The sequence below is a fragment of the Diceros bicornis genome, chromosome 11 (assembly GCF_020826845.1).
Source record: "Diceros bicornis minor isolate mBicDic1 chromosome 11, mDicBic1.mat.cur, whole genome shotgun sequence".
Classification (NCBI taxonomy): Eukaryota; Metazoa; Chordata; class Mammalia; order Perissodactyla; family Rhinocerotidae; genus Diceros; species Diceros bicornis.
The window spans coordinates 16,029,111-16,047,887 of record NC_080750.1 but is presented as its reverse complement, the minus strand read 5'-3'; the positions used below and the strand labels follow the sequence as shown (position 1 = coordinate 16,047,887).

The 18,777-nt window shown below is 38.4% G+C and overlaps 1 protein-coding gene across 1 annotated transcript in view; it reads right to left on the bottom strand.

Moving 5' to 3' along the window:
• FGF2 (fibroblast growth factor 2) overlaps window positions 1-18,777 on the bottom strand; it is a 102,213-nt gene that overhangs the window by 11,625 nt on the left and 71,811 nt on the right. Inside the window, exon 4 of the mRNA XM_058550634.1 lies at window positions 1,092-1,195. Coding sequence (XP_058406617.1) covers window positions 1,092-1,195 — 104 coding nt within the window. The remainder of the gene's footprint in view (window positions 1-1,091; window positions 1,196-18,777) is intronic.

The following is an 18,777-nucleotide window of genomic DNA, read 5'->3' as shown; positions in this document are numbered from 1 at the left end:
CCAAAGGTCTTCACTCAGAAAAAATTTCAAAAACTATTTGTCTCCTCAAAACACCACAACTGCTCAGTACTATTAGATCCCTTCTGTGAGGAAAGTTACAGAGAGGTTGTAACTGGGTACTGGTATTGGGATTAAGGCTGTGATTTATATATATATACACACGTTTAGGTACATGTCCCATCTACTCCCCCAACGAGACAGAAGTGGGGTTTGTTTCTTTGATAGGCTTTATTTCCCTGCCCCATTCCGCACACATTGTGTCTGCTCAACAGACATGCAGTCCTAGTTCTAATAGTAATGGTGAAGTTGACAGGCAGCCTGCATTAGTGGAAGGAACACTGGCCAGGAGCTAGGACCCCTGACTAGCAATGACAAAAAGGAAAAAAAGAGAAGTTCCCGTCCTGAATGAGCTTATATATAAACAAGAAGTAACGAGAAAGAAGTAACAATTTTGAGGACCTACTATGTATTAGAGCCTGACTTTGGCACTTGATATAAATTATCCAATTTAGTCCTTACAAAAACTCTATGAGAGAGGATCAGTATTGTCTCGATTTTACAGGTAAGGGAACTAACTCAGAATAATGTGCCCAAGCACACATAGCTACTAAGTGGCTCAGACAGCATTCGAACCTCAGTCCAGAGCCCACATTCTCAACTAGTATTCTATACTGCAAGTGTTTTCTATGTCAAATTTGAAAGAAGAAACTTAAAAACTTATACTCAAAATTTTATATGTCCAAACAACTGCACAAGATAAGGAATTTTTTTTTTAACTGTAGTTTAATAGCTTTGCAGAGAAGGCAGTAAAATGCAGTGAATTAGAGATCATGCTCTGGAGTCAAGATGCCTCGAGTGTCATCCAGGCCCCACCTCATGTGAGCTGTGTTTTCTTACTTATTTTATTACTCACTCAGAACTTCAGTTTTTGCATAAAGAGAATAATACTATTTTATAGGGTGAATATGAAGATTAAATGATATAATACTTGTAAAACCTTAATAAAGATTTAATAAATAGCAATACTAGAAAATTAATAGTAATAAAAGCTAACAAAGAAATAAACTACAAAAACAGCAAGAATTACTTACAGAAGCTAGTAATCTTCCATCCTCCTTCATAGCAAGATAACGGTTCGCACACACTCCTTTGATAGACACAACCCCTCTCTCTTCTGCTTGAAGTTGTAGTTTGACTGTAAGTAATGGGGAAAAAAATACCTTTGTAGCATCACAGAAAAAACAGCCATCTACATATTTATGCACTATAAATACAAGAGACACCTGAGCAACCAGCTACTCCACTCTGGAGGATAGGCGAAGTGCGGGGGACAGGGGACAGGGGACGGATGTGAATTAAATTCTATTAGCAAGGATGAGATGTGGATGCACTAGAGCATGAGTGCCTCTTGACTCCCTTCTCACTACGGTGTCAGTGAGCAGAGAAGAGTGACAAAATGGAGAAATTTTTCCTTTGATGTTCAGTTAGCCTCCACTTGGCCCTGTGAACTGCTTAAATTTTATTTAAAAAAAAAAAACTGAACACATTTTAAGAGTACATAAAAGTCTAAGCCACTTGTGAGAATTTCTGTGGTCTGTCTCAGTTTAAACTCTTTAAAAGTTATTTTTAACCAATTCTTCACAAATAAAATTTAATCTAATTGCTCACTATTATCTTTTGATTTGTATTTCCTTGAGTTTCTACACATTATTTCGAGCTTCCCCTTCAATGCATTTATCTGTCTTTATGGAGGGATTGTGATGTATAGCTTTTTTTGCAAATATCTATTTAGTGGAAAAACAAAATGCTTATACTTAATTTGCTTATACAGTGTGATGAAAGGTTTGCAGAATGTAAGATCCTGAAGAGAGTGACCTGTCTGTTACACTACATGATCAATATTAAGCATATTGTAGGAAAACAAAAAATAAATATTACATGATTATGATGATAATGCCATACGCACAAATAATCATCTAATTAATTCAAATAAAGTTAAAATTTTCTATTTTGCTATTCAGAGGGAGCATTCTCGTGCCTAGAACAGCATTCCCAAAAATGTATTTTGGCTAACAGAGGTTACATAAAATATAGGTTCTGGGGCCAAATAAATTTAGGAAATTCTTGGTTAAGTCAATTTAACTCTTTATTGCCCAACTCCTCAGAACTTTGCTTCTGCATTGTAAATCACCATAAGGGGATCAAGTATACAATGTTTATAAAATTTACTTCGCCCCAGAATGAATTTTTTCATAGGCCATTCTAAGTAAATTTAATTTTCCCAGGTGTTTCCAGGTAGCTAGGGAAACATGGCATGAAAAAGTGATATTTGAAAGATTCTGGAATTATTATTAACTTTGTTAGATATTATTATATCATAGTAATTATGTTTTAAAATTTTTCCTATCAGGTAGAGCAACATACAGATAAAAGAGATGACCAGCTGCTTACATCTCTAACAGGAGGGAGAATAAACCTGCCAAAAAAAGGAACTATGGAGAAACCAGCTGAACTTTCACAAACGTAATAGCTGCTAATGTGAGGAATTCAAATTCTGAGAAGCCCTAATCAAAGAGCAACCCCATACCCCTCTGCCAGTTCTCTCCCACAGAGCTTGCACCTAGTGCACAACCACCACACACCAAAGGCTGGAGAAAGAACAGAAGGGCTGAGAGATACTTCTGAGTACCTCAGGCCTTTGCTTAGTGCAAAGCAGCAGTCCACTGGGAGAAAGACAAGGCTGAGAGAATCCCTCTGACAAGTACTGAGCCTTCACTAAAGGCAAAGCAGGATGAAGAGAGCTCTTCTAAGACAAGGAAAGCCAGGGAAGAGTTCAAGAGCCAGGTTAACTCCTGACCTAACCAAACAGTTGGCAGCTAGGCTATAAAGCAAAATGGAATACCAAAAACTACTCAATTAACCCAAAAAAAGGCAAGAAAGGAGAAACAGAAGGAAAAAGAACAGATTGGGAAATTAGAAAACAAATTCCAAGACAGCCGATTAAACTCAAACATATCAATAATTACACTAAATGTAAATGAACTAAATACTCCACTTAAAGGAAAAAAGTTGTCAACAAGATAAAAACCAAGGGGCTGGCCTGGTGGCATAGTGGTTAAGTTCGTGTGCTCTGCTTCGGCAGCCCAAGGTTCCCAGGTTCGGATCCCAGCACAAACCAATGCACCACTCATCAAGCCATGCTGTGGCAGCATCCCATATACAGAATAGAGGAAGATGGGCACAGATGTTAACTCAGGGCTAATCTTCCTCAACAAAAAGAGGAAGATTGGCAGAGATGTTAGCCCAGGGCCAATTTTCCTCACCAAAACACACAAAAAAATATATAAAAAAGCAAAACCCAACTATTTTGTTTACAGAAAAACACTTTAAATACAAAGATACAGGCAAGTTGAAAATAAAAATGTGGGAAAAAATATAAAATGCACACCTTAAGTATAAGACTGCTGGTATGGCTATATTAATATCTGATGATGTGGACTTCAAGGCAAATAGTATAACTAGAGATGAACAGGGTTATTTCGATGATAGGAGGGTCAGATACACTAAGAAGACATAATAATCTTAAATGTGTAGCACCTAATAATAGAACTCTAAAATAGCTGAAGCAAAAGTTGACAAATGAAATAAATCAATAAGAACATGGAATAGATGAATAACATTATCAACCAAATTGATCTGACTTTTTTTTTTTTGGATCAGATAGGTTTCATTCACCTGCCACTTTATTCTCCTCTTAACATCACAGTCATTTGAAAACTATGCTAAAAAAATTACCTCTGCTAGCATGGTAAGCCATCCTATGCTATTTGCCTAGTAAACTTGAATTGTTCAAATCAATTAACTCCAGCTGAGAAGCTCTTTTTCTGAAATCACCATGATGTTAAAGTAATATCAAGGGCTCTTCTCCTGAACTGTTAGTGCACCTGGTTCCTTTGCTTTTTAACAATCTGAGATATAATTCACGTACAATTCATTTAAAGTGTACATATAATTCAATGGTTTTTAGTCGAGTCATGTGCCCTGTAACGATGTTCTGGTCAATTACAAACTGCATATAGGATGACGATGGTCCCATAAGATGAGTACCATATAGTCTAGGGGTGTAGTAGGCTATACCATCTAGGTTTGTGTAAGTGCACTCCATGATGTTCTCACATCAACAAAATCGCCTAATGATGCATTTCTCAGCATACATCCCAGACCTTAAGCAATGCATGACTGTATATTCACCGAGTTGTGAAACCATCACCACAATTTTAGAACATTCTCATAATCCCCATATCCTTTAGCACTCACCTCCCATGTCCCAAATACCACAGTCCTCAACCCTAGGCTACCTCTAATCTACTTCCTACCTCTATAGATTTCTCTTTTCTGGATATTTCATATAAATGGGATCATACAATATGCGGTCTTTTGAGACTGGCTTCTTTTACTTAGAATAATGTTTTCAAGGTTCATACATGTTGTAGCCTTTATCAGTACTTCATTCCTTTTTATTGCCAAATAATATTCCTTTGAATAGATAGACCACATTTGATTTACCCACCCATCAGTTGACGGACATTTGAGTTGTTTCTAATTTTTGGCTATTATGAATAATGCTGCTATGAACACTTGTGTACAAGATTTTGTGTAGATGTAAGTTTTCATTTCTTTTGGGTATATACGAAGAAGTTGAATTACTGGGTCAGCTGGTAACTCTATGTTTAATCATTTGAGGAACTGTCAGACTGTTTTCCAAAGCAACCATTTACATTCCCACTAGAAACTGAGGGTTTCAATTTCTCGACATCCAGGCCATATTTGTTACAGTCTTTTTTTTTGATAGCCATCCTAGTTGAGTGTGAAGTGGTATCTCATCGTTCTGATTTGCATTTTTCTAATGGGTAATGATATTGAGTATCTTTTCCAACAATGTGCTTACTGGCTATTTGTATATCATCTTTAGAGAAATATCTATTCAGATCCTTGGCTCATTTTTTAATTATTTGTCTTTTTAACATTCAGTTGTAAGAGTTATTTAGATATTCTAGATACAAATCCCTAATCAGCTATCTGATTTGCAAATATTTTCTCTCATCCTATGGGCTGTCTTTTCACTTTCTTGATGTTGTCCTTTGAAGCATGAACATTTTTATTTTTCATGAAATCCAATTAATCAATTTTGTTCTTTCATTGTTTGTGCTTTTGGTATCATATCTAAGAAACCACTGCCTAATCCAAAGTCATGAAGATTTACACCTATGCTTTGCTCTTAAGAGTTTTAGTTTTACCTCATCCATTTAGGTTTTGACCCATTTTCAGTTAATTTTTGTAAGTAGTATGAGAGTCCAACTTCATTCTTCTGCATGTGGATATGCCCAAATTGACACTTAAAGATCATTACACTCAACATCTGCAGGATATACATTCTTTTCAAGGAATACTCCCAAGAATAAATTATATACAGGCCATAAAACAAGTCTCAATACATTTAAAAGGATTGAAATCATACAGAGTATTATGTTAGAAATTAGTAACAATAGATATCTAGAAAAATCTCCCAAATATTTGGAGATTAAGCAATACAGTTCTAAACAAAACACAGATAAAACAAATCACAAGGGAAATTAGAAAATATTCCTAATTGTATGATAATAAAAACTCAACATGCTTAAAGGGAAAGTTATAGCTTTAAGTATTTATATTAGAAAAGCAAAAAATTATGAAAATCTTAGCTTCTTTATTTAAGAATTTAAGAATTATAAAAAGAAGAGCAAATTAAGCCCAAAGTAATAGCAGAGGGAATACTTACTACGTAAGAATTATACACTTGAATATATATAGATTAGTAGAAAATAATCCCAAAGAGTTAACAATTTCTTTGGGGTGATAAAACAAAAATAACATTTTACTTTCATATACTTTTTGATATTTTTAAATTTTTCTTGATTGAGCCTGTTACTTTTGTAATAACTTATAATAAAATACCAAGTATGTGCCATATTAAACATGACTATGAAAATAATCACATTCCTGATTTCCAAGAGGGAGAGGAAGCTTCTCAGTTAAGAGAGACGTAAGAGACACATCAATCAAAAGCAATGTGTGAACCTTGTTTGAATCCTGATTAAAGCAAACCAACCGTAAGAAAAATATTATAAGACCACAGGGAGAAATTTTAACACTAACTGGCTGTTTTATGCTTCTAAGGGAATTTTTAAAATTTTTAGGCATTAGAATGGAACTGTGATCATTTTTTTAAAGTCCTTATCTTTTAGAGATTAATAACATCAATCATTTATGTATCTAATATGTACTAATATATACACATCACTTATGTAATGATTTATGTAATCATTTTGAAATGATTTGAAGAAATGATATGATGTCTGGGATATACTTCAAAACAGTCTAGTAGTAGGGAGGGGGATAAACAGCTGGCAGAGGTATAGAAGAAATAAGATTGGTCGTGTGCTGATAAATGCTGAAGCTGGGTGATGGGTACACAGGGTTCACTATACTGGTCCTTCTATTTTTGTATTTATTTGAAATTTTCTCTAATAAAAGTTTTTGGGGTTATAAAAGAACCAAAGGCAGTTCATTGGGCAGTGTTAAGTTTGGGTAGCAGTTTATTTATTTATTTATTTTGTGAGGAAGATCAGCCCTGAGCTAACATCCATGGCAATCCTCCTCTTTTTGCTGAGGAAGACTACCCCTAAGCTAACATCTATTGCCAATCCTCCTCCTTTTTTTTTCCCCTTTTTCTCCCCAAAGCCCCAGTAGATAGTTGTATGTCATAGTTGCACATCCTTCTAGTTGCTGTATGTGGGACGCCGCCTCAGCATGGCCAGAGAAGCGATGCGTCGGGGCGCGCCTGGGACCAGAACCCGGGCCACCAGTAGCAGAGGGCGCGTACTTAACCACTAAGCCACGGGGCCAGCCCCTGGGTAGCAGTTTATTGAAGGGTATTGTCTTAGACCATTTGGGCTGCTATAACAAAAATACCATAGACTGGGTGACTTAAGCAACAGACATTTATTTCTCACAGTTCTAGAGGCTGAGGAATCCAAGATCAAGGCGCTGTTGGATTCGGTGTCTGGTGAGGCCTCTTGCCCTGGTTCACAAACAGCTGTCTTCTCCGTGTCCTCACATGGTGCAAGGGGCTAAGGAACTCTGTGGGGTGACTTTTATAAGGACACTGATCCCATTCATGAGGGCTCCATCCTACGGACCTAATCACCTCCCAACGGCCCCACCACCTTATATCATCACATTGGGGGTTAGGATATCAACATATGAATTCAAGGAGGACACAAACATTCAGTCCATAACAGGTATCAAAACTGTGTTAATGTTCCAGATAGAGTCCTTGGGATACTTTGCAGATTCTATACAATGTGAAATCTCAGCCAGTAGTCAAGGATACTGGACAGTATAGTCCAGTGAAATTAAATCTGGTTACATTACCAGCCTTTTAGCTGTCACTTCATGGGGAGGAAAGATACAATAAAATAATCATACTTGAGATTTAGAAGACTCTTAATAAGCAAAGCCATTGGATCTTATGACTTAATTAAGGAGTAAGCCAAAAACACATTTCATTTCCTGGGGGAAGAGGGTCTTCTTAAAGGAGTAGTTTTAAATATTAAGTACTTCAACATAGGGAATTAAAGGAATTATATTAAATTCTCACATAAAGAGTACATTGCAGGGGCCGGCCCAGTGGCGCAGTGGTTAAGTTCACGCACTCTGCTTTGGTGGCCCAGGGTGGACCTATGTACCTCTCATCAAGCCATGCTGAGATGGCGTCCCACATAGAGCAACTAGAAGGATGTACAACTATGACATACAACTATCTACTGGGGCTTTAGGGAGAAAAAAGGAAAAAAGAAGGAAGATTGGCAATAGATGTTAGCTCAGGGCCAATCTTCCTCAAAAAAAAAGGAAAGAAAAGGAAGGGAGGGAGGAAGGGAAGAAGGAAGGAAGGAAGAAATTCATTAAAAAAAAAGAGTACATTGCAAAATTTCCCACACTTTTCAGGAAATGAAACAATATAATAAACAGAGAAGCTAGCAAAAATTTGTTCTGAAAAATGGAGGATGACTTAATCATCAACTCTTCTGAACCATATAAGTGATCCATTCCCTCCTGTGCCTAACTAGGGAAGCTATCATCCTCAGCCTAGTTTCTGGAAATAGGAAAATGTTAATTTATATTTTTATACTTAGATAAATGTTAAAGCCTTTTTCATCCTATATAAAAACTAAACCCTACGTTAATACTTCAATCCAGCTTCTTAGTTATTCACTTGAAAAGTATCTGCCACAGCTATCAAAAAAGCAAAAAAAAAAAAAAAAATGGTAATATGAAGCTTGCCACCTAAAAAGTGCTTAATAAATGACTATAAAATAGAACATTCCTTTTTGTAGTATAATAAGTACCTATTCTGTGTCACACACTGAGCTAGATTCTGGAATTACAATCTACTCTGGAAAACCTTCCGTGGTCATTCCCTCCTCCCCTCGTCCCTCAGTTTAGATTAGTAACCTGCTCCACTATACTCTCATATTATCCTGCTCAGAACAATTTTATACCACACTTGTCTGTCCCTCACTGACTGTGAGCTTCTGAGGGCAGGGAGCTCTACCTTACCCATCTCTGTATCCCATGCGTTAGCACAATGTCAGGCACACAGAAGTATCTAGTGAATGTTTGGTGGATAAAAGCATCTCATGCAAGAGAAAAACAGGTCAAGAAACAATTGCAGCAATGTCCTTGGTGTCGTACTAGAGTTTTATACAAGTGCTATGGGACTACAGAAAAGGACATAGCCATTATTAGACGGAAAGGTGGGGAATTTTTCTATGAGGGAAGAGGTTTGAGCCACGTTTTGAAGGATAAGTAGGAGATAATCTCATGAACAAGGGACAGAGTAGAGAGACAAGGGGACATGATGTTCCAGGTAGAATGTCATTTCAGGACCGAGGCGTGAAACAGACACGCTCGTTCTCAACAGCCAAGCCCTAGACAGCTGGAGCAATCAGCAAAATCGAGACTGAGAAACGCTACGGGTCAAATCATCCAATTTCCTCAACAATCAATTACAGCGGAGAAAAAAAGGAGAAGGAGGACCTGAGACTAAAAAAGGCTTAAAACTCATATATTTTAAAAAGCAAAACTAAAGAAGAATATTTAAGGATACCTATTGGTGCGATGAAACTATTAAGAAATGCAAAGAAGTTATTAAAATAAAAATCTGTACACTTTTCTTGGAGAGGCAGGGGGCTGTGACTGGGACAGGGGACATAGAAAGGATTCTAGAGTGGCTGGCAAAGTTTTGTTTTCTGACCTGAGTGATGGTTACAAGAATGTTTACCTAGTAATAATTCATTAAAGTACAACTTTCTTTTACGTGGTTTTCTGTATCTATGTTATATTTTACATTTTAAAAGTTTTTAAAATTAAAAAAAAAAAGCAACTACACTTGGACTAAATTGGACTATGTCCAACTAAATTGGACATTTGACACTGATTTAACCTAGGTCCAACTAAATGTCCAACTAAATTGGACATTTGACACTGATTTAACCTAGGTCATTTCAGCAAGCTGGAGACCACTCAATATATTCGGTTTTTGGATGTGCAGAAGTCAACAATTTTGATAAACATATATTTCTGGTGGCTTTCTAATGTTGATATTAAATCCAGTAAGAGATGAACTTGGAAAAATAAATACCGTGTTATCCAAGCTTAAAATTCAACTTTTTTTCTTTCGTAGCATAAAAACAAAAGCTGTAAACCACAAAATTGAAGAATCTCATCGTTAGGCAAGATCTTAGCGGTCAATTAGTCCCACTGTTATACAATTACATCTCAAATCCCATCTACAAATATGGATGAGGAATAGTTGTCTAACTTTTACTTGAAAATATTCAGCAAAGGAGAATTTACACAGTCTTTCTAAAATGATGTAGATATGTAAGCAAAGGAACAGAAACTCTGATTACCATAAGTCAACCACTCAAATGTTCAAGTGCTCAGATCATTAGCTCTGGACATATTTAGTTATGCAGTATAACCAAAAAGCCAAATTATTATTTCAATGTTACCACCATTGCTCAAAATATTTTGGAACTCCTTTTTTGGAATTTCCCCCAGAATGTACCTCATTTTCTTTTCAATATGCTCAGGAATAATATATCTTAAAATCATAAATACCAATTTGTTGGAGCCATAAAGGACTTCAGAGATCATCCAGTGCACCCTCCTCATTTATAAATAAGGAAGTTGACATTTAGAGAGGTTTGTCCCTGGTGAAAGAATGTGGTTTTTGGAAGCAGTCAAGTCAGTGTTTTCAAGAACGGTGAATACTTTTATTCATCCATTCAATAAACATTTATTAGTAACAGCTATGTGCCAGGTACTGTGCTAAACAATAGGAAGCACAAAGGAAAAGACAACATCGGACTTTGACCTGGAAGAACATAACCTTTGACCTGGAAGAGCATTGTTGAGGAGAAGAGGGATGGTAAACAGATAAGTAACTAAAAAAGCGCAATATTCTAAGTGCCATGAGAGAAATATACACAAGCTACCTTGAGAGCACTCAGAAGGGACACCTAACTCAGCCTGGGAGGTTAAAGGTTTCTTGGAAGCAGTGACAACTGAATGGAGACCGAAGGAATTAGCAAGTTAGTCAGGAAAAGACAGAGTATGAACCCAATAAAAACACCCTTATATAATTTCCAAAGGAGAAAGGGAGAGAAAGCGTGGCACATCCAAGGAACATCAGGTCCTTAGGTCTCGCTAGCACAGAGGGAGGGTGTTGTGTGTGCCGTGGAAGAGGGCATCACAGGACAGGCTGAGGCCAGAGGCTCTGAATACTAGGTTAAGAAGTTTGATGGTGTGAAAGAGATGAAAGAATGAGAGCTTTTAATTAAATCTTTGGGATGGAGAGAAATTGATAAACATGTGAGGAATGAAGGCAAGAGAATTAACAAGAGTGGGAATGAAAGGAATGGAGTAAGAAGGAGACAGGGAAAGAAGGAAGGAAGGAAAGAAAGAAGGGAGGAAGAGAGGGAAGAGAGAAGTCCAAAATGAGTCCCAGGTTTCTCTCTGTCCTGGATAACTGGGAGATTATTGAGATGGAAATACGGGAGGAGGGACAAGTTGGCAAGAGAAGACAATGAGATATGTTCCCTTAAAACATACTGAAAGTCTGGAAAATCCAGATTGAGAAGTCCAGAAGATACCCAGCGATATGCATCTGGGGCTCAAAAAAGAAATCTATGCTAGAAATAAAGATTGGTAATTGGGGGCCAACCCCATGGCTTAGTGGTTAAGTGCGCGAGCTCCGCTACTGGCGGCCCGGGTTCGGATCCCGGGCGCGCCCCGACGCACTGCTTCTCCAGCCATGCTGAGGCGGCGTCCCACATACAGCAACTAGAAGGATGTGCAACTAAGACATACAACTATCTACTGGGGCTTTGGGGAGAAAAAGGAGGAGGACTGGCAATAGATGTTAGCCCAGGACTGGTCTTCCTCAGCAAAAAGAGGAGGATTGGCATGGATGTTAGCTCAAGGCTGATCTTCCTCACAAAAAAAATAAAAAATTAAAAATAAATAAATAAAGATTGGTAATCGTGGTAAACAGTGGCTGCCTTGGGCACACAGGCTGCACCTAACCCACACAGGGAGATATAAAATGGCTGAAATCCTCCAGAAAGCGTGTAACAGGTGTGAATTAAAGGGCAAAGGAGAGAATCCTGGCGAGCACCAGCACTGACGAGGGGAGTAGAGGATGCAGAGCAAGTAGAGCCTGGAAAAGAGTGGTCAGTCCAAGCCTGTGTAGGAAGGTATGTATAGACACACCCGACACTTACACCACACACACACACACACACACACACACAAATTCAGAAACTAAGGGACAAAACTGTTTTTCTTTGCAGATGGTACAATTAAAATCAAACAATAAAAATCAAGAGACTAAAAGCAACATGATATTCTGGATTGGATCCTAGAGCAGAAAAAGGACGTTAGTGGAAAAAGTGGTGAAATCCAAATAAAGTCTGTAGTGTAGTTAACAGTAATGAACCACTATCAGTTTTATTAGTTTTGACAAAGGTGCCCCACAGTTATATAAGAAGTTAACCTTAGGGAAAGCTGGGTGAAGGGTACATGGGAACTCTCTGTAAAATCTTTGCAACTCTTCCACAGATCTAAAATTATTCCTAAGTAAAAAGTTTTTTAAAAGTCAAAATAAAATACAAATGAACTATTGGAAATAATTCAGCAAGGTTGTTTGATATAAGAATATATAAAAATCAATTGAGTTCCTGTAACCACAACAAACTGCTAGAACATGTAATTATAAAAAAAAAAAAAAAAGATACCATTTGTGATAATAACTAAGGGCACTTATGACTTTTATGGGCAAAATTATAGAACTTTATTGAAAGTCATTTTTAAAAGACTTAAAATGGGAGCTATGCATACTTACAAATGGGAAGACTCAATATACTTAAGATGTCACGTCTCCCCACAAATAGTCTATAAATTTAACAAAATTCCAAAAAGTAGTCAGAGGTAGAAAACCAGGAAAGAATAAAAACCAAGTGAAGACAGACTCTCAAGTGAGACCTCTAAAAAGACCTTCAGTGTTAAACGGTACAAAAGAAGTCAGGTAAGGTAAGACTGAAAAGTATCCACTGGATTTAATTAACCATAATAAGAATTTGGGAACAGTGAACGCAAACAACTGCTTCAAGAAGTCTGACTGAAATAAACCACAGAAATTAGACTGTAGTGGTCATTGAAAATAACATAGTGTCAAATGCATGGATTTTGGAGTCAGACGGAACTGGACTCAAAATCAGGCTTCACTTCCTAGCTGAGCTTCCCTCCTAACCTGCACAATGGAAAATAAATGCTATTGCACAAGGCTATAGTGAAGATTAGATCGCTCTCCCTATATAAAAGTTTTAGTACATAGTAGTCATCAAATATGTTGACCTCCTACTCTACCTGCTTCTTTTCTACTGCTTTGTTTTGAGATTCAAGGAATTATATTATTTGTTAGGAAATCTTGTACTTGAACAAGGATGTGAGAATATCTAGGAAGGGGCAAACAAAATGTGGCTGGGGCATCATTTAAAAATATGCCATTTATGGGGGCCGACCCATTGGCACAGTGGTTAAGTTCTCGCGCTCCGCTTCGGCAGCCCTGGGTTCACTGGTTCAGATCCCCAGCGTGGACCTAAGCACCGCTCATCAAGCCATGCTGGGGCAGCATCCCACATACAAAATAGAGGAAGATGGGCAGAGATGTTAGCTCAGGGCTGATCTTCCTCAGCAAAGAGAGGAAGACTGGCAACGGCTATTAGCTCAGAGCCAGCCTTCCTCACACACACACACACAAAAGCCATTTATGCTGTATATAACAGCCCTCTCCTATAATCGGAGCACATTTGAGTTTCTACTCGAATCTATTTCTCCCAAATTGCAGTTCTTGAGACCGCAAATAAACTTTTTGCTTCTCTTGCAGTTTAAGCCTCTTATTCTTTGAGATTATGGAGTAGCCAGGGTAACAATCAGATAAATGACAAAGATCAGTAACCTAATTTATTCCTTCCTTCCTTTATTTTGATGAACAAAACACAAAAATGACTACTGAGTTCCACAGAGCACCTCTCATTAAACTTTTATTTTTTATTATTTCCTTTTGCATATCACCCCAAATCCCAAAAACCACACATTCCATTCTCTTCACAACTCAACTGGCTAGTTAAAGTTTATAGATAAGAACATTAGAAACACACACAGTTCATTAAAATTCTTAGCAACTCCTCAATTTACAAAGAAGGTTAAAATCGGACATAATATGAAAGAAAAAAAAAACAAGAAGGAAGAATGAAAGACAGGGAAGGGACCTTAGAAATCCATGAATTCCTTCATTACTACTCAATCAGGACATGGCTTTATGAGTGCATTGAATCTTTCTGAGTATCAATTCTTATATCCATAAAGTAGAAATTGTTTTTATTATGGAACTTAAGACTGTTGAAGATGACAAAACATTTTAAACAGTTTAAATAAAATAAGTATAATATAATATGTCTAAAATACCAAATTTATTGCCATAATTATTTTACTTTTAAGCCATACCATTTAATTTCTGCAATAAAAGAAAAAATTGAAAATGTACAGCTGAGTTATGCCAAAGACAGGACTGTTAGAAGCAATTCCAATCCATAAAAACCTAAAAAATTGATTTCCTCCAGTATCTCCTCTACTGGATTTCGTACTCCATGTTCTAAAACAGAAGTGACCGGGCTAGCTGAGCTACACATAAGAGCAAGTGTAATACAATGCCGGAATAGCTATAGACATTAGATGATTCCTGATTCTTCTAATAACACAGCTGCTTATTTAAGAATGGCAATGGCTTTTACTTCTATAATAGCATCAGATAATTAAGTCAGACTGACAGCAAGAAAGAGAAAAACATTCTATGGCATCTTGTGGCATTCCAGAAGCTCCAAGTGCAATACGGGGTCAAAGTAGGGCTGCAGAGCAGCAAAGATAACTTCAAAGATAGAAAGGAAAGGAAAGAGTTCGCAGACCCAACGCTCATCAGTAAATAGTCACAACAGGCTGGCAGGTAGAGAAAACACCTTCCCTCACCCTTTCCACAGCTGCCAGACAGTATCTGACTATCCTAGTGTCAGGAAGGGGCCAGAAGTGCTCTGCCATCAAGGGCATTTCTTGGCCTGCTTTGTGGAGGTAGCGTAATTCAGGCAGGAAAATTCCATCAACCTTTGGCAGGGGTGTTTTCTGGCAAGAACACTTGCCAGAATAGTTGCCGGAAGTTGAAGTCTCAGTAATCTGTGTTTCAGGGCCCCACACTGTCTCCTGGCACAGCAACATAAAGCAACACTGAGAGCATGCATCTACCAATACCAGCTTCCACCTACAAAGTCATCAGCCCTATATAAGTGTTAAATGGTCTTTTCTTCCCAGAGGCCAACTGTCAGAGAAATGTTTCTAAAATTAAGTCAGCCACAAAATTATAGAAATGGAGAATAGATTGGTAGTTGCCAGAGGTGGGATTGGAGGAATGAGTGTGGCTCTAAAGGCAACCTGAAGAATCCTTGTGATGAGGAAAGTGTTCTGTATCCTGGCTGTGTCCATGTCATATCCTGGCTGTGATACTGTACTACAGTATTACAAGATGTTACCATCAGGAAAAATTAGGTAGAAGGTACATGGAATCTCTCTGTATTATTTCTTACAATTGCATGTGAATCTACAATTACCTCAAAATAAAAAAAAATTAATTAAAAAAATATCAGCCAACTAGTTCAAAATATCATCTAATTTAATAATTAACAGTTGAAATATGTGCTTTAAGACACATGGATTTATTTTACAGAAAAAATAAAAGCCAAGTAACGTAAAGAGGATAGATTCCTCTAGATATTATTTTTACTGTAACTTCAGTTTCCATGGTAGAAAAGAAATGGAAGAAATTGAGAACCCAGAGGTAGAATAGCCCACAGACCAAAAAATTAGCCTCCACTGTATGTAGGTTTTTTTCATTCTACAACTCTTTGTTGACTCACTATGAGCTCGGTCCTATCCGGGCACATGGAATAAAACACGATACAATATAAAAATCAGAAGCAAAGTTTCAGTTAAAACTAAATTTTAATGATTTTACTCTAATAATCATGGGTAAAATATATGAAATGATTCTAAGAGGAATCAATATTTGAAAAAAAATTTTTTTTTTATAATTTTATTTATTTACTTTTCCCCCAAAGCCCCAGCAGATAGTTGTGTGTCATAGCTGCACATCCCTCTAGTTGCTGTATGTGGGACGCGGCCCCAGCGTGGCCGGAGAAGCGGTGCGACGGTGCGCGCCCAGGATCCGAACCCGGGCTGCCCGCAGCAGAGCGCACACACTTAACCGCTAAGCCACAGGACGGCCCTGAAAATTCTTTTTTTGATGGCTTATTCTACTTATCAAATTCTCAATTATTCAGAGGCTCATTTTGTGGTCTGTGGGCTATTCTGCCGCCATGGGTTCTCAATTTCTTCCATTCTCTATTCTTCATAGCCTCTGAATACTTCCACTAGAAGGTAAGGGGAGAGGGGGCAGAGGAAGGAGGAATGAAGCTCAAACATCACTAATGTTACCTGTTTGTTGCCACATTAAAAAATTCAGTGGTGGAAGGGGGTTACGTAAAGAGAAGACAAAAAGATCGTTTGTGCCTCAGAAAGCTGATTGTCTACAGATTTTTATATTTTTCATTAGTAAAAGCATTCCAAGAACTGCTCTAGTGCCCCCAGAACATGCGATCACTTCGCATTTCTTTGTATTTCCTACAATGTTGACTGAATAAACAGGAAGCTCACAGGGCCCCGGGGCGGGCAACTGCGCCACTATGAGAAGCTGTCTTCTGGCAGAGGCCTTCCGGAGCTGGAGGTGGAAGCACCAGGTTTTAGAAGAGCTGCTCTGTTGTCTGAGGAGACCAGCCGCAGACAGGCCTTTGAGGAAGTCAATATCCTAATACGGAACAAATTGTTGCAAGTCAGACCTTCAGTCAGAGTTGGCCACTGCTATAAGCTGAAATATTTTCACTGAAAAACAACCGCTGTTTCTAAATTTTAGTTCTATAATACGAATCAATTCTTAAAAAATCCTTATCAGGCCCTTTGGTTTGTCTCGGAGTAAATGGAATTCAGCGTTCGAGGAACACTGAAAATACTTGTACTAAAAGCAGGGTAGCAACCTCAAAGGCCTACAGGGACCACGCAAGCAACACACAAGAGGGGAGCGGCTTGGTGAAAAGACGAAGAGGAGCAGGGAATAGTGGAAGCTATGATAAACCACAGAACCCACACCCCAACAAATGGGGCTATCACCACTCAGCACCAGCCACGTGCAGAGTTTTAAACTCTGTTTCACACACACAGAGTCTGTGACAGGAATTTGGCTTGTGGGTCACCAATTCAAAATCCGTGTTTCAAACCTAGCCAGAGTACCCTGAAATCACAAGCAGCTCAGATCAAGATTAACAACAAAAATATCAGCTGCCTCAAGCAAGAGATTTCTGCAACCAATATACCCAAGAGATGGAGCACCTCTTGATTACAGCCTTTTCTTGGCGATTCTTTCTCCCTTTTTGAAATGCTTCTTGTATGATTTGAGAGAGCCTGAGGTTTCACTGAAAGTTAAATGCCCCATGGAGATAATGCAACCAGCTTGGTCGGTCATGCCCCTCCCCTAGGGGTGAATGCCAATTAACTGGGCTGTTTGTGTTCCTGGCACTTCTTTCTGGATTGAAGAGTTCACATTCATCTACAAAAATCACACAATTCAGGCAGCTCCAGAACAGAAAACAGAGCAGCAAGTGTGTGCCTGAGAAAGGAGGAGCTTCGGGGGAAAGGCAAGTAGGGGCACAGGGTGGGGAAGGGAAGCCGCCCAGAGTGTTCCAGTTCTTTAACTGCACTCTCCCACACAGTCATTCTATTTGACTGGTCAAATCATTAAGAAAACACCTTTCAAAGCAGGCTTAAGACAAGAGAGTTTTATTTGACTCTCATGAAAATAGCCCAGGCAGCACGTCCTTCAATCAATGACGAGCATTACTGCAGCCTCCACTATGGAAAACCCTACTTCCAGCCAAGAGCTCAAGGCCCATCTCCAAACTTCTGAGGAGGCCCTCCCAAGGAAAATTCTTCCCTGCACCCCCGGCATGACATAGCTGGGTGGACTGAGTAGGAAGTTGGAAACAGCTCCTCTGCCTGAAAGTCTCCAGGAAGAAACAGGGCCCATTCTTCAGCTGTGCTGAGAATTGAAAGGAATAAAACGAGATCACAGTTAAAAAAAAAAAAAGGTTATGGCTCCACCCCAACAATGCAGCTGCCTCCAAGTCCAAGTCAATAAAGTTAAGCGGACTACTCCAGAGTTAAGTTCTTTAAAATAGGATATTTGAATCTGTGGTTGAAAGCTGGTGAGGTGCGAGAGATTCTTCAAAAATGTCTGCCACTTCCTTACACAATATCTTGATTACTGAGGTTAAATACTATCCGTGGTTTCACAAAAATACCACACCTTCGGAATGGAAATGAACAGTATCAAAATAATGGAAGCGAATAACTGAACGTGCTTGTTAACTTCTTAGGTTAACGCCTTTCTACGTTACTCACTTTAAAATGTTGCTTCCTCATATGAGCAGGACGATATTCTTTCAATGTTTTATTTTTTAAATTTTATCTGATCCAAAGGCTTATAGATCTGAAAAAGGGAAAATATAATGGCTTTCTCTTCCCATGCTCCTAATATGTTTTATATGCTCCACCTACAGGAGAAACAGGTACTCTCATTGTGTGGTGGAAAGTTCTAACAGGTACAGTCCTAACAGGTACTCTCATTCACCCAGCTACACTGTCTCAGCATCCAGAGCAAATGTATTGAGTGCTTAACAAACGTCTACTTTTGTTTTTTTTTAATATTACAGTTGCTTTATTTTTTATTTATTTATTTATTTTAGCCCTGAGCTAACATCCATGCCAATCCTCCTCTTTTTGCTGAGGAAGACCAGCTCTGAGCTAACAGCTATTGCCAGTCCTCCTCCTTTTTCTCCCCAAAGCCCCAGTAGATAGTTGTACGTCATAGTTGCACATCCTTCTAGTTGCTGTATGTGGGACGCCACCTCAGCATGGCCTGACAAGCGGTGCGTCGATGTGCGCCCGGGATCCGAA